Source organism: Ischnura elegans, chromosome 13 (genome assembly GCF_921293095.1).
Source record: "Ischnura elegans chromosome 13, ioIscEleg1.1, whole genome shotgun sequence".
NCBI lineage: Eukaryota > Metazoa > Arthropoda > Insecta > Odonata > Coenagrionidae > Ischnura > Ischnura elegans.
This window is the reverse complement of record NC_060258.1, coordinates 19,075,736-19,090,451: the sequence shown is the minus strand read 5'-3', so window position 1 is coordinate 19,090,451 and position 14,716 is coordinate 19,075,736. Positions and strand designations below refer to the sequence as shown.

General features: G+C 38.8%; 1 protein-coding gene across 4 annotated transcripts; it reads left to right on the top strand.

The window, feature by feature from the left end:
- The first annotated feature begins 1,593 nt into the window (after positions 1 to 1,593).
- Positions 1,594 to 7,577, top strand: LOC124170290 (gastrula zinc finger protein XlCGF7.1-like). 4 transcript variants are annotated; one of them, XM_046549003.1, is made up of 3 exons: positions 1,594 to 1,764; positions 5,514 to 5,735; positions 6,907 to 7,577. In XM_046549003.1, the coding sequence occupies exons 2-3, from the start codon at positions 5,659 to 5,661 to the stop codon at positions 7,391 to 7,393; spliced, it is 564 nt and encodes a 187-aa protein (XP_046404959.1). In that variant the 5' UTR covers positions 1,594 to 1,764; positions 5,514 to 5,658; the 3' UTR covers positions 7,394 to 7,577. The 4 variants fall into 4 exon arrangements, with proteins under 4 accessions (XP_046404959.1, XP_046404957.1, XP_046404955.1 ...); XM_046549001.1 differs by lacking the exon at positions 1,594 to 1,764 and adding an exon at positions 1,772 to 1,992 and having other exon boundaries at positions 5,517 to 5,735; XM_046548999.1 differs by lacking the exon at positions 1,594 to 1,764 and adding an exon at positions 1,772 to 1,992.
- The last annotated feature ends 7,139 nt before the right edge of the window (positions 7,578 to 14,716 follow it).

Below are 14,716 nucleotides of genomic sequence, written 5' to 3'. Positions count from 1 at the left end.
ATGTTTCCCTGAGCTCTGTGCGTCATGCATGCATTGGTAATCTCAGATGATGTAAAACTCCTATCTACTCGTATAGAAACTAGGTCCCTGTGACGTCACGTGGAGTGGCATCGCATGGGCGCCAATCTGGCCTTTTTCAAATGAGGTCAAAATTGACAACTAACATTCGTCTAAATTGGGATTTCTAGAACCAAATTATTTGCATGTTATGAATACACTAACGGTGGGTGACGAATCGCAATCAATACCTTTCGTTTTCTTTGATGAAGGAAACTACCATATTATAATAATAATTTTATTAGACATTAAACAAATTGGAATTTGCAATAGTCTTCGTCATATGCATAGGATATGCAATCCTTGTGTAGTCTTTGGTGGTGTGGTGAGGATTCATTAGACTGGTTTGCGGAATTACTACCGCGTACATTCATCTCTGCAGACGACAGTTTCGCCGGCATTGCAGCAGGATTCTTCAGGTCAATGAAGTGGAGATCCGTGGTATTGCCCATATCGACGGGGTGTACAAGAGACGGGCGATACCATGGATCTCCACTTCATTGACCTGAAGAATCCTGCTGCAATGCACGTGAAACTGTCGTCTGCAGAGATGAATGCACGCGGTAGTAATCCCGAAAACCATTCTGCTGAATAGGATATACAAGACTGAGTGAGTCTAATTTTTTTACTTATTGTTGAAATGAAGCAAGTAAATAAAAAAATACACTAAGTGCATATCGCAAATCATAGGATGATAAATCTACATAGATTCCGTGTATACAATCCAGTTTCAGATATAAAGAGCACTACCGGTTGTACTATATACCTACTAATAAAGTTTTGATTTCCTTTTCCTTAACATCATCCTACCTTTCAGCAAAGATAAAAAGGCCCAATGGCAATTATTCCCGAGTTATAACCTGAATAACAATAATAAAACATCATCTCTATTTTCTCTCTATTATTCTGTTCTATGGTCAGTCCTGAGTATAAACTCTGTAGCCCTTTCAAATCAAATGGATATTGTACTCAGCCACTGTTGGAGAGAAAACCTAACTTGGATGTTATTCAAAGTAAGGCAAGCTTTAGCTTTGTAAGCGCCTGGATTTAGGGTGTCACGAAATACCTGAAAATTTTCAAGTATACGCGGGATTCCCCTTTTTTATATGTGAATGCATGAATACAATCATTCCAAAACAATTGTCAGCTCAATCTATATTTGAACATACTGTTCATTTCATGTATATACTCATCCCATGGACCCGGGTATGTTGTAAGTCTGAAAATATGCTACTCATACTATAAAATATTATGACAGTCGACCAAAGCACAAGGAATACAATAGGGAAACACAATAGCCTTGATAAAGAATGCGTTTCTGTCAAAAACGTTTTGTTGCTACGGTTGATATATCTTCTCTTGTCTCGAAATGTTGAAAAAATATGAGTAGTAAGTGCAAATAATGCAATAAAGCATTATTTACCACAGTGAACGGAGTTTCTTCAAAAATTATTGAATGTTTACATTTGGAAGTTGTTTGAATTCGTCGCTGGGAGCGAGCGGCCGCGAAGACAGTTGAACAACTGATGCGGGAGTCGATGTCAAGAAGTCCTAAATTGTGATAAGTTGACCTTTTCTCCGGCATATTATTTTATTCGCGGAGTTTTAACTGAGGAGGAATATTTTCCGTCGAATTTCCACTTTCGAATTTTCTCATTTAGAACGTTTCGGTCCGGTCCCTTCGAGAAAAAGCTGAAGTTTTACAAAGTAATGACGATGGTGGCATCTTTCGGAAGTAATTGAATGTAGCAATGTTATAATCAGTTATGTTGTTTAACGCGCATTTAGTTTGAGTTTCGTTCAGAGTTTTCGCATGTACAAACATAAGTATTAACCCAATGGTACTGCGTTGTGCGCGCGTGTACCATTGCTGGCAGCATTGGAGTGTTACTGTTGATGTTCATGTTCTGATTATCGGCTGTCTTGGTCTTGTTGGTATGAGTGAGTCCTGTTCATTTCTGTTAGCAATGTTACTATTATGCTTATTTTTTTTACGAAATTTGCTTATTGCGAAGGCAATGCTCGCAACTTGCCTCTGAAGCTATTACCGTCTAATGTTATTGATCTGATCTCAACGCCTGTTATGGTATGATGCATGCTGCATAGAAGTAACTACGTGTATGTCACTTAGTCGGAGACAAGCTTGCCAGTTCTTAGATCGTTTATTTTAATTTTTTGTGGTTGTCTTGCGGTGATAATATTCACTATTGACCTCCATATATCGGGATGAACTGAACTCTGGTGTTGTTATGAATAAAACTACTTCGGTAGTTAATATAACCATGGAGCAAACGTATCGTCAATTAGTCTGTGGTGATAGCTGCAGGCGATAGTGAAATGAATGGGCTATTCAGATAGCCTTAGTTTTCATTCCCTCTACCTATTTTTTTTCTCCATTTCTCTAAGTCATACGTATCAAGGAGAGTGAAGCTGATGACTTGTTTCATCACTCGTATTTTTACATAGCGAAGGGAGTGAGTGTGGTCACTCACGACACATCTACGAACATAGATGCTCATGTAGCAAAGTAAGCTGTGAGCCATTCCGGATTTCTGGTTTTCAGGGTTCCATATTTGAGGTCCTCAAGTGTATTTCAAGTGTCACTTTCAATTGTGGGTCTGGGGGGAGCAAACTGTCAAAAATATTTCATGCAAGGCTGAGGCCCGTATTCTTAGTGGACCCTGTAAGGGCCAACCAATCCTGGATGTGTCATCAGCCCCTACATAAACCGATCTCGCCCTACACATGCCACATCAAGCCCTACATATGGCCGTTTTTGGAACTAACGTGCACTACTTAATGTAGGGTACCCGGACCAGCCCTACACCCTACAAAAACATGATGGCCAAATTTTGATCACTTCCATTAAAGAATCTACGTTACAATGGATATTAACCTGGGAGATAAGCTCACACAAACCATTTTAAAATGTACAGTCGGATTCAAAAGTATTGCAACAAATGGAACGGTGCCACTTTCGCTGCAGTTTGGGAATCGAGTTTCGGCATTTTCTATCGTACCAGTGGGAGGGAAATTTGAACAACATACCCACCTCCCGTAATATCTTTATAACAACATCATTAAAGTGAAATGTATGCGGGAAATGTGCAATGTTTAATGCCACATAAATTATGCAGCTCATGCTAGATAATAAATCTACGTCCAGAACGTCACTTTACTTCCTCTCGTATGTTGGCCGATCTGTCAAAGTATATTGTGTTACAATTAACGCTGAAGCTTTTCGATCAGTGATAGCGAACATAACATACATATAAAATATCACTATATATTATTATAGTGGCACTATAATAATATAGTGCCACTGAGTGTTAAAATTCAGTTTGACTTAGTGACACTAGAAGACTGGTTCATTCCCTTGCCTGACAAAGCTCGTAACGAATCCCCTTTTGAGTTAACGAGTTACATGGACTAGTGGTTAAGGAGAATACTTACCTCGGTAGCACTCCAAAGTCGGTAATTCGAACCTCTCCAGACTAATTTTTTCAGTTACAGTATGGCAATAACAATTTCTTTAATCCACTTTAATGCATAATAACTTATCAAACACTGCTTTTGATATAAAATTTTGAATGGAGAAAATTCTCTTTTTGCTTTCTGCTATTTATCCATTCCATTATTCGTTTTTACCGAAATGTCAATGCACCAATAATACAGAAAATATTAACCTCAGCAACCAAGAAGTTATGAGCTTATGTATATCGACAAAAAATACTTGAACCTTTTGCGCCGAATGTCAGGTGGAGCCAACGGGCATTTTCATATGCAGAACACCTGACGTTGGGTATAGCTGTCGTGGATTTTTCAATGCAAATGACCGGACGTCATCTCTGGCCTACGAGAGGGAAGGGAAGTGACCACTGAGGTAACAATTGTCTGCGATGCATTCAGTCCCGGTCTCAGACCCAGCTTAGCGAGTCCTTAAGGCCACTCCCCATGCAATTAAGCCCAACCATCCCACTTAATTATGACCATCCTCATCGCAAGAATCCGTTGGGAAGTGGTCATATTGTCAGTAGTTTATTTCAATGATAAATTAATTGCATACTACAATTTTTTTATACTTTGAAATGAATTCATTTTGTTCTGTGCATTAGCAATATTAAAAGAAATTTTTGCATTAAAAATAAAGTACTTTAGTACTTACAATTGTTAGTACTTTATGTTTGCTAACTTTGTTGTCAATAACCCTAGAAATCTGTTTAAAATTCCACAACGCTTTAAATAATGTTAGTAATTCTTCTAGAAGAGTAGATTATTCAAAATCAAATGCAATATGTGGTTTAAAAAACCACTGGTAACGCAATCAGTTGACCGTGGATTCGTGCTATGATGGGGCTAGAGGGTGTAGTCTAGTGGCTGGGGTAAGGGAAGGGAATAAAGGACTTCTGGACTTAAAACCTTATTACCGTTAATTATAAACTTTTTTGTTATTAACGCTTGCAACCCATTTAAAATGCCTCAATGTCCTATACCCTACCTGTGACTAAATATGTAGCAATATTTAGTTTAAATTTGTCGGCCTCGGTGGCGGCGGGGTAAAGTCCTCGCCTGCCAAACATGAGGTCGCGGGTTCGAGTCCCGCCTGGGTAAGTTCCCCTTATCCAGGGCATGGTTGTTCGTGTACGTTTCATTGTTGAATTTGTTGAATACCCCGATTTAAAATGGCCTACGAGAGCTGTATTCGGAGGTTTGGGAAAAAATAAAAATAAATAAATAAAAATAAAAAACACCAGGTTTTTTTTGGCACCGGTGCTGATACAATATACCCACTCATGTGGAAGGCATTGGGGATAATCCTTTCACAGAAGCCCACGACATTGTCAGCTACTGCACTGAATGAGGCACCGTTGGTGAAAGGCCTACTTAGTCACATGCAAGGTCAGTCTAGTCCTACTTAGTCACAAGAGAACACGTGAGGTTTGGCAACACAGCCCCACGAGCAGATTAACGATGTTAACTCGACGGAGGTCTGAGGGCAACTCACCGAGGCCACTCCTGGTGTTTGCCAATTGGCAAAGGCAAAGTCACGTTGGTAAACTTTCTCTCCCCCCATCTCCACTTGCTTAAGCCACTCCTTCTCACCCCCAAAGATATAATGAACTGAGTAAAGTGGGGAAGCGTGTAAATGTAAGGCAGGTGGTTGTTGAAATTTTCTATATAAAAGTACAGAAGCAGGCAAAATGTAGTGAAATGATATCCTGTAAGTATTAAAAGAAAATAAAGATGGTACTTTCCACAGGTTTATTTAAAGTACGACGCGTTTCAACCATTAGGTCATTATGTATCAAGTACAATGATTGTACTTCACAATGATTATCACTGTACTTGATGATGACCTAATGGTTGAAACGCGTCGTGCTTAAATAAATCTGTGGACAAGTGCCATCTCTACTTTCTTTTAATACTTATTGAAATTTTCTCTCTATCTTTTACAGTAGCAGGGGAACAATGGCCTCAGCGATGATGAAGTACGCATCGCGGTGGTGCACTGCGCTCACCTGTGCAGTCAGTTCGCTCCATTGAGCTCCTACGGCAGCTCCGTTGTTTCCGAGCCGTCAGTGATCGTTCTGCTTTCTGAACATGAGTGTCGCAGACGCATCGCCTGCCTTTGGCAATGGTGAGCACCTACAGGATGACGACGTGCTGCAAACAAGAGGGTGAGTGAGTGTTCTTCTTCCCGGTGGAAATGAGTTGATCAACGCTTGGATTCCTCTAGCAGTTAATCATAAGTATAAAGCAAGTTTTAAGCCCCCAAAAATGAATTAAAAAAATGATCATCAAGACAACGTTGTCTTTACCTGGGCCAACCCAATCCTTTCCAAAAATCTTAATGTTTCCGCTGTAAGACCTTATTATCATGATAAAGATAAAGCAATGCAGTAAAACCTCTATGTAGTGAACCTCTTTACATTGCATAAACCTCCATACATCATACCACCCCTATGGTCCCGTCAGATTTGCATGTAAATTTATTTGCAAACCTCTTCGTAGTGAACCTCTTAACCTCGTAAAACCTCCACTTATCATACCAAGGAGACACCCCCGAGACGGCCTAACTAACTCTGCAAATCGTACCGAGACAACTAGATACCATTAATACAGATGCTTTTACGTACATGGAATGATATTTTCAGCAATAAATGTCTCATCCTTTTTTTTTCTTATGCTCCTTTAATTTTCACATTAACCATTAGTTGTGGCCATTTTGTCCCATATGAGAGCATACCTAACAGTAAATAAGAAAAAAGGTATCCAACAATCCTAAACATTTTAAGTGACTGTTGAATTGAGAGAGATCACATCATTTTCTCTCGAATCATGGTAAAAATCAAATGATTGCACTTACTTTATATGTTCACTAATTCATGCATGTAAGTTTAAACACATAAATATAATGGTTTAAAAGACAGTAGTGCCTATCACTAATATCTCTCTATAGTGAACCTCCATACATCAAATTGCCCAAATTTTGGTCCCCTCCATTACGATGTAAAGAGGTTTTACTGTATATGCACTGACATTAAAAAGCAAGGGCGGATGCAGGATTTTTTTCTGGGCGGGATTTGAATTTTAAAAAACAACAAACAAAAATAATTTTGGTATGAAATAATCTCTTTATTTTTATATGGAAGTTATTTATGTGAATTTCAATGATTGTGGCTTCGTAACACGCGGAATAAAAACGACGTAATGATAACTTTATTAAAAAATTGGTCAATTTTTAAGCATCGTGCCTGCCCCTCTTCCTTTCTTCTGCCCTCCTTACTTTCCCCTTAATTCCTACTTGGTCTAAGCTGTCATTCATTGTCTCCTCCTCATGCCTTGCAGTGTGAAGAGCGAGAAGAAGGACTTCCGTTGCGAGTCTTGCGACCGCTCCTTCACCTCCGCCAGCCGACTCGAGTCCCACCGCAATGCAAGCGCCTGCCGTGCCCCCTTCCCCTGCCGACTGTGCGCCATCGAGCTGCACGGAGCCAACGAGCTTGCGCGTCACGCCGAGGCGGTGCACGCAGACCCCCGCATGTGCGTGCTGTGCGGGCGCCTGCTCTCGCGCAAGGACAAGCTCGAGAACCACGTCCGCACGCACACGGGGGAACAGCCGTTCGAGTGTTCGTATTGCGGACAGCACTTCTCGAGGCGCGACCGATGCAACGAGCACGAGAAGCTGCACCAGGGCGTGTCGTTCAGGTGCGGCGAGTGTCAGCGCTCGTTCTCGCGTCGGGACAAGATGAGGGCGCACTTGTTGCGGGCGCACCACGAGCAGACGGTGACGCAAAACGCAGAGTGGGTGGGACAAGGAACGATGCTGCCCAGGTAGACGTTTGTTGGCACGTATGACGGTGAAAAGGATTACAATGGTGGCCTCCGTAAAAGAAACAGAAGCAGGCAAAATGCGGTGGAGTGGCATCCTATAACTATTAAAAGGAAATACAGTAGATTCCGGTTAATTGGGACATATCAGGACTTGTGCACTTTGCCCCGATTAAGCGGCTGCCCCAATTAGGCGAAATATCCTGCATAAGGGCATAAACAAACGTTGAAATGATGGAAATAAGACTAAAGAATGTTTATAATGCAACATAAGTTTATTTAACTATTAATTTGATTAATAAATCAGCGAGTTTAGTTGATTTATTATCATTTTTAAGAAATACAACAATTTAGTGAAAAATATTTTTCACAGCCTCGAGCGACGCTGAATGAATGTCTTTTACGAAGTCCTATTAAAGAAAAGTCCTATCCTCTTGCGGATAGTGTAACAACAAGAGCTTTCAAAATAGAGCAAGAATAGGAGCATTTGAGAAAAATAAAAGTAAGTTAAAGGAGGAATATATAAAAAAATAGTATTCTGAAAACAAAAAATTTTAATTTAGTCGCGAGTATAGAGTCTATGTCGCCGACTCATGGCTCAATAAAGCGGCATGGTGTCCCAATTAAGCGGAGAATACTCTAGGATATTCCTCTATTGGGTTCTGTTCTTCAAGATCTGCCCCAAGTAACCGGTGGACCCATTAAACGGAGTCTACTGTACATAATGAAGTACAATGTGTGGCACTTGCTGCCACACATTGTACTTAATTATGACCTAAAGGTTGAAACGCGTTGTGCTTTAAATATGCCCATGGAAAAGTGCCATTTCTATTTTCTTTTAATACTTATAGGTAGCCTCCGTCAACTGAAGGCTGGAAGGCGATAGTTGGTGGAACTTAGTGATAGGAAACATAATGAAGATACTTTTGTATGTTCCACAGCAGTTTTAATAACCGACCCATGTTTTGACAGTACACTATGTCATTATCAAGGTGAATATACGCAAATTTGCGAGCGTATATATACCTTAGGGAGGGGGGGGGGTGTTAAGACAGGGAGGAGGTGGTGATGGTGGGAGGGGGAAGAGATAACGAGGAAATGGATTCCTCAAAGTCAGTGAGTTTACGTGCTGAGTCCAGGAGAACTGATAATTCCATGAGAATAAAATGAAATGGTAAACTTCCTCACAATTTTATTTACAAAGTACTTTGTTTACCAAAGTTTGAAGTTTTGTTTTAAGTTTACCAAAGGAGAGGAGTGGGAGGGGTACAACAAGTCGTTTACCACCCGTACATTTTTGTTGCGACATGCTCTTAATATTTCTAACTGCTCGGCAACTTTCTTGAGCATCCTCACCCATCACCACCTCCTCCCTGCCTTAAACCCCCCCCCCCCAATTACCCCCTAGTAATCTCGCAAATTTGTGTATATTCATCTTGATAATGACATAGTGTACTGTCAAAACCTGGGTCGGTTATTAAAACTCCTGTGGAACATACAAAAGTATCTTCATTATGTTTCCTGTTGCCTCCAGCGTGACTTGGTGGTGTTTGCTAATCAATGTGAATGAACAGGTAAACTTGCAAACGCAAACTACGGAGAATAATACGAAGTGCAGAGTGGGTTAGCCAAGGCGGACACTCCCCAGATTCATAACGCGCTGCGACCAGTGTTGATTGATTTAATTCTTGAAGGACACGTCATTGTGTATTAAGTAACCTCTACTTACTTAATCATTGTGCCTAAAAAAATACGCTGTTGTCATGATTTTCTCTGACTTTTATTTGTTATGGTTCATATTATGTTACAATATAATTTACTATTTACGCATAAAAATGGAATTATACTATCTGTCTACCTTAACCCTCTCCTGCCGGCACCTTCAATGGGGAACATGCACAATTTTTTTAAAGTACTGGAATAAGAAGGCCTCTACCTCAAATGTACTCGTCGAAAATTTCGTGCATGAATAATGCTTTTTAGCTGAGTTATGAGCCTTTAAAAATTCATCTTCATTGGCTGCTTGAAAACACGACGTCATCGGAGCGTGACGTCACGGAACGGTATCCACTGATGACAGACTGAGGAAGTGGATAGAAAATCGATCTACGAGGGCACAAATGCAAATTTGGCGATAATAATTGCAATTTTTACTTTAAATATCTTGCATTCAAGCCTCTAACACTCTACTCTCTTAGCGAAGTGAATGGTGTACCGTGCGATGACGTCAGAAGGCGTTTCAGGTCACGTGACTTCAAGCGATATTCGAACATTTTTAATTAGCATTTATTGACGTTAGTGGAGTACCAGGAGAGTTTTGGCTTATATATTTGGACTCGTGAGAAAATTTTCTATTCAATGAGACTAACTAGCATGATGAACAAATTCCATGCATGTTCCCCATTGGAAAAAGTTTTCCTTGCTACGATTAGCATAATAATATTCTAAACCTCTCCATAAGGAGCTTTTTTTTTGGGGGGGGGGGTTGCCCTGGTATTTCCATCCCTCAGATTTCCTACTTAGCTCATGCCCGTCCCTTTTTTTAAGCCGAATATTTCATTCCATTTTCAGTAATTTACTCTTCTAAAGGAATTACGAACAGTTTTTTAAGCATTGTGGAACTTTAAACAGGTTTCTGGCGTTAATAACAACAAAGTTAGTAAATAAAAGGTAATAAGGCAATAATTTCGGCAGTCCGTTATTTTTATCGCTAAAAATTCGTTTAAACATTTTCTACGCACAGAACAAAATCATTTCAAAGTATTTAAAAATTGTAGTATTCAACAAAATACATCATTGAAAGAAACTATCGACAATAAAACCACTTAGCAACGGATTCCTACGGTGAGGATGATCATAAGTGAGTGGGAGGGTCGGGTTTAATTGCATGGGGCGTGACCCTAAAGGACTCGCTAAGCGGGGTATCAGACCGGGCCTGAATGCATCCAACAATTGCTACTTCAGCGGTCACTTCCCTTCCCTCTCGACGGCCAGAGCCCATGTCTGGTGGTTTGCATTGAAAATTTCACGACAGATCTACCCTACGTCAGGTGTTCTACGCATGAAAATGCCCGTCGACTCCAACTGTCGCTAAGCATGAAAGGGTTGAAATCCAGCATCGGTCAAAATAACAGTTTCAGCATTTATTTGTAACGCGGTTTTCATTCAGGAAATCACTACACAATATTTCCTCTTGCCATTAATGATGTCTTAGTTGGCATATTTATTCATTTAACGTTCCAAAGTACATTTTGATTAGAAATAAGCGTCATATATCATACCCTACTGGGTGCCGTGTGGTTTGTCAGGCCAGGGGAAGCAGAAGCCACGTGACCACTGTTCATCTTCAATTTTTATTGTGAAGTGGTTTGTAAATATATATTGAGTTGCATTGATCAATAAAGAGAAATTTTATATTTAATTAAGTTATCAATTTATTTAAACATAAAGAAATACAGTAAAACCTCTGTGTAGTGAACCTCTTTATTACTTCATAAACCTCCATACATCATACCACCCCTATGGTCCCATCAGATTTGCATGTACATTTATATGCAAACCTCTTTGTAGTCAACCTCTTTATCTCGTAAAACCTCCACTTATCATACCAAGGAGAAGCACCCGATACGGCTCAACTACCTCTGCAAATCAAACTGAGACAACTAGAGACCATTAATGAAGCCACAATTACGTACATTGAATGACATTTTAAGCAATAAATGTCTCATCCTTTTTTTTCTTATACACCTTTTATATGCTTTAATTTTCACATTAACCATTAGTTGTGGCCATTTTGTTCCATATGAGAGCACACCTAACAGTAAATAAGAAAAAAGGTATCCAACAATCCTAATTATTTTAAGTGACTGTTGAATAGAGAGAGATCACATCGTTTTCTCTCGAATCATGGTAAAAATCATGTGATGGCGCTCACTTTCTTTAATTACTAAATAATACGTACATGTTCACTGATGTATGCATGTTTGCTTAAACACATAGATATAATGGTTTTAAAGACAATAGTGCCTTTCATTCCCAAAGGATATGAAAAAATGGTGACTATTACTAAAATCTCTTTATAGTGAACCTCCATACATCACATTGCCCAAATTTTGGTCCCCTCCATTACGATGTAAAGAGGTTTTACTGTATTTTTAATGATTACTGCCAGTCAAAATTATGGATAATGGTCCTTCAAGAGTTAAATGTTAACGTGATATACTCGAGTCAAAATAAAGGAAATTATGTGTGTATAATTTTGAATTTTAATTCATTGCACACTAAAATAACAGAATACCTGCATAAATTATAATATATTGTTTATTCACGTAAATTATGAACATTACAAGACATTTAAGTGAAAGTTTGGGTTATCTGTTTTTTCTGATTATTCGTGCCGTCTCTCCCCATCACTCGCCCGGATAATTGAGAGTGTACTGTGTTTCGTTTGAGAGAGCCCAATACCTTCAAGACAGTGTAATCGTTCTACAATTCAGACGTTAATGTGAATTATAGGAGTGGTGCTGAAGAGGGTCGGAGGCATAGGGAGGTACCTAACATGAGTGGATGAACATGGAAATGTCCTGGCTCTCCTCACAGACAAAGGCTTTTATGACTGAGGAGGTACCTTAAGTGTTGTGCGATTAGGTACCTTAATAAACCATGTGAAATCGCACCTGTATTATTTTTTTTCTGAGAGTTTAATCAAAGTTTTTTTTTCTATGAGTTTGTCAATCATTAACTGATTTTTCCTGCTCCTTGTGATTTTCTATCATTATTTACTTATTTATTGTCATTTACTTATTTAGTTTGTCTTCACAGCTTGTTGATGCACCAACGTGATGTTGACTACTGTAACATTTGTTAATTTCTGCCCATCACAATAGGTTAGTTTCCTTCATCGAAGAAAACGAAAGGCAATGATTGGGATTCGTAACCCACCAACAGTGTATTCATTTTAGACCGTGAAAACCTGGACAAAACCGTAAATTTTATAATTTATATAGAGTGAGTACCATGGTTTTACGTGTGTTGGTGCTTTTTCCACTTGGTACTCCTCCAAGTCAATTGTATACTACTGTTGTGTTAAGTGATGATTGCTCAACATGAAATCACTTAACGTGGTTTTCAAAATTATATGGCTTGAGTCTCAAAGAATGCTTTAGTTCAAGCTATTAGCTCAACTTCGTAACCAATCAATAACAGTGGGTCCAGGGGGTCTGGACCCCCCCAAAATATGAAAATACAGTCATTTTCCTTCCGAAAAGAAAACAAAATATTGAAAAATCATGAATTTACAAAATATTTCTTTAAGTAATGAAGTTTTTTCGATTATGAAACGTGTCATATTAGTTTAGCATATCCTCCCTGAACAAAATTCCTGGCTAAGTTGCCGATCAATACACTCATGTGACATTTCTATGGCCAGTGAAAAAGCAAAAAAGAAATATTTAACATCATTTACCGCAACACATTCACGAATCAATTCACTATTCTAAAGATAATATTAGTTTGAATTGACTAATTGTCGTTTCAACTATATGGAAGAAGATGAGAAAATAATAATTCACAAATTCAAAACTAAAAAATACATTCCGTGACGCTGAGTTAACCATCTATAAGCGAACACCGTAAGTATAAATTTAACTTGCAAACATAATTAAAATAGAGCTAATATCAATGTAAAAAATATCATACAATCACTTACCTTTCCATCAACATAAGTTCTTCAAGCTGTCAATTATTCATGCATTCCACTTCGTTTAAACCGGTTCAAGTGACTTAACTTGGGCAGAAGTTAATTGCACGTATGATGCATGAATTCCATCCCTACGGATTTTGACTGTGGTCGTTTTACCAAATCATTTCATTTATGCAGGGGTGAGTGAATAATTTCAAGAAATTAGAATTTACAAATAATCGGAAAACGCGGATAATCCAATCTTTTACTTTAATTTCTTGTAAACTTCATAATTTACGTAAATCATACAATATATTATTATCTATCCACAAAAGTTGTAATTTTAGATTGCTCCAAGATCGTACATGAGGTTTTTCTTAATTTACGATCGGTTAAACATTGGAGAATCTTCTAGAACTAATGAAGAGTTAGTTTTAAACCTGCCACACATCGTCTTTTGCAATGCTAAAGCAGACTTCCAAGCAAACTTTCCCTGCTACCAAGTACAGTGAGTCCTCGTTCTACATCACCCTGTTTAACGTCATTTTGCGATAATGTCACAAAAATTTTGAGATCGTCACTCGTTTATCGCACCTTCGCTTCGCGATAACGTCAAGTCTTTTAAATTTCGTGCGAGAAAAAAGGCAAAGCGGCAGGCATTGCAGGTTGTTCGTGTTGTGGGCGGTTTTTTGGGTCAGTCTATACCGCCTATACAAAGTGTAAAACGGTGTGTTTATTGTTAATTATGATTAGGGTTTAAGCAAATTTTCTGCAAAATGTATTCTTAGGTAGGTGCACATGGTTTTACTTGACATAATGGTTGTCACTTTTTTCACCGTCTTCACAATAATTTTGGTTCCTGTAACTGCGATGATGTTTCAGGGATGATGATGCCCAGGCGACGCTCCCCACGCGACCACCATAGAGAAGCCGAAAAGCAAATGTGGGAAGATACAAAAATGGAGAAGGATTTACGTCAGTGCTGCTATTGTCGTCGATGAAGACAGGAACTCGTATTTATGCCATAGTTTGGCATTCCCATCGTAAAAAATGGCCCTGATATGATATGCAAAAATTTTTTCCAATAGGAATTTTGAGGTCTAGGAGCCGATATTCACTCTTTACATTGTTTCTTACGGGATATTATGTTTCGATTAACGTCATTTCGTTTATCGTCACATTTTTCCGGAACGGTTAGTGACGTTAAAAGAGGACTCATTGTAAATGAAATATTCTGTTTTAGGATGGCAATTCTAGTTGTAATTAATAAGCCTGGTATATCCTAGCATTGATGCAGTAATTCCGATGATTTTACGCCAGATTTTATTTTTTATAAAGATCGTGGAAAATGCACGGATAATCCACAATGCAGATATACCGCAACCGGATAATATCAAGAGTCTGCTGTACTTGAAAATACGGTCACTCTGATCCAAAAATAAGAAAAGAGGTGAAATTTTGAAACCTGAAGGAAAATGTAAAAAAAAAAACGTACAGAAGATGTCATTAAATTTGGATTAAAAAAATCAATCTTTAATATATGTATATATGGGTTTCATCAGGCATCCAATATGCTACCAGACAAAGACATACAGTGACAATACAGTGCCACGCGGCATAAAGTGTCGCGCATCACAAACTAGAAAAGGT

Coding starts and splice junctions, on each gene's coding strand:
- LOC124170290 (XM_046549003.1), top strand. CDS start 5,659: ATGAGTGTCGCAGACGCATCGCCTGCCTTTGGCAATGGTGAGCACCTA. Junction 5,736..6,906: donor GACGTGCTGCAAACAAGAGG/GTGAGTGAGTGT, acceptor CATGCCTTGCAG/TGTGAAGAGCGAGAAGAAGG.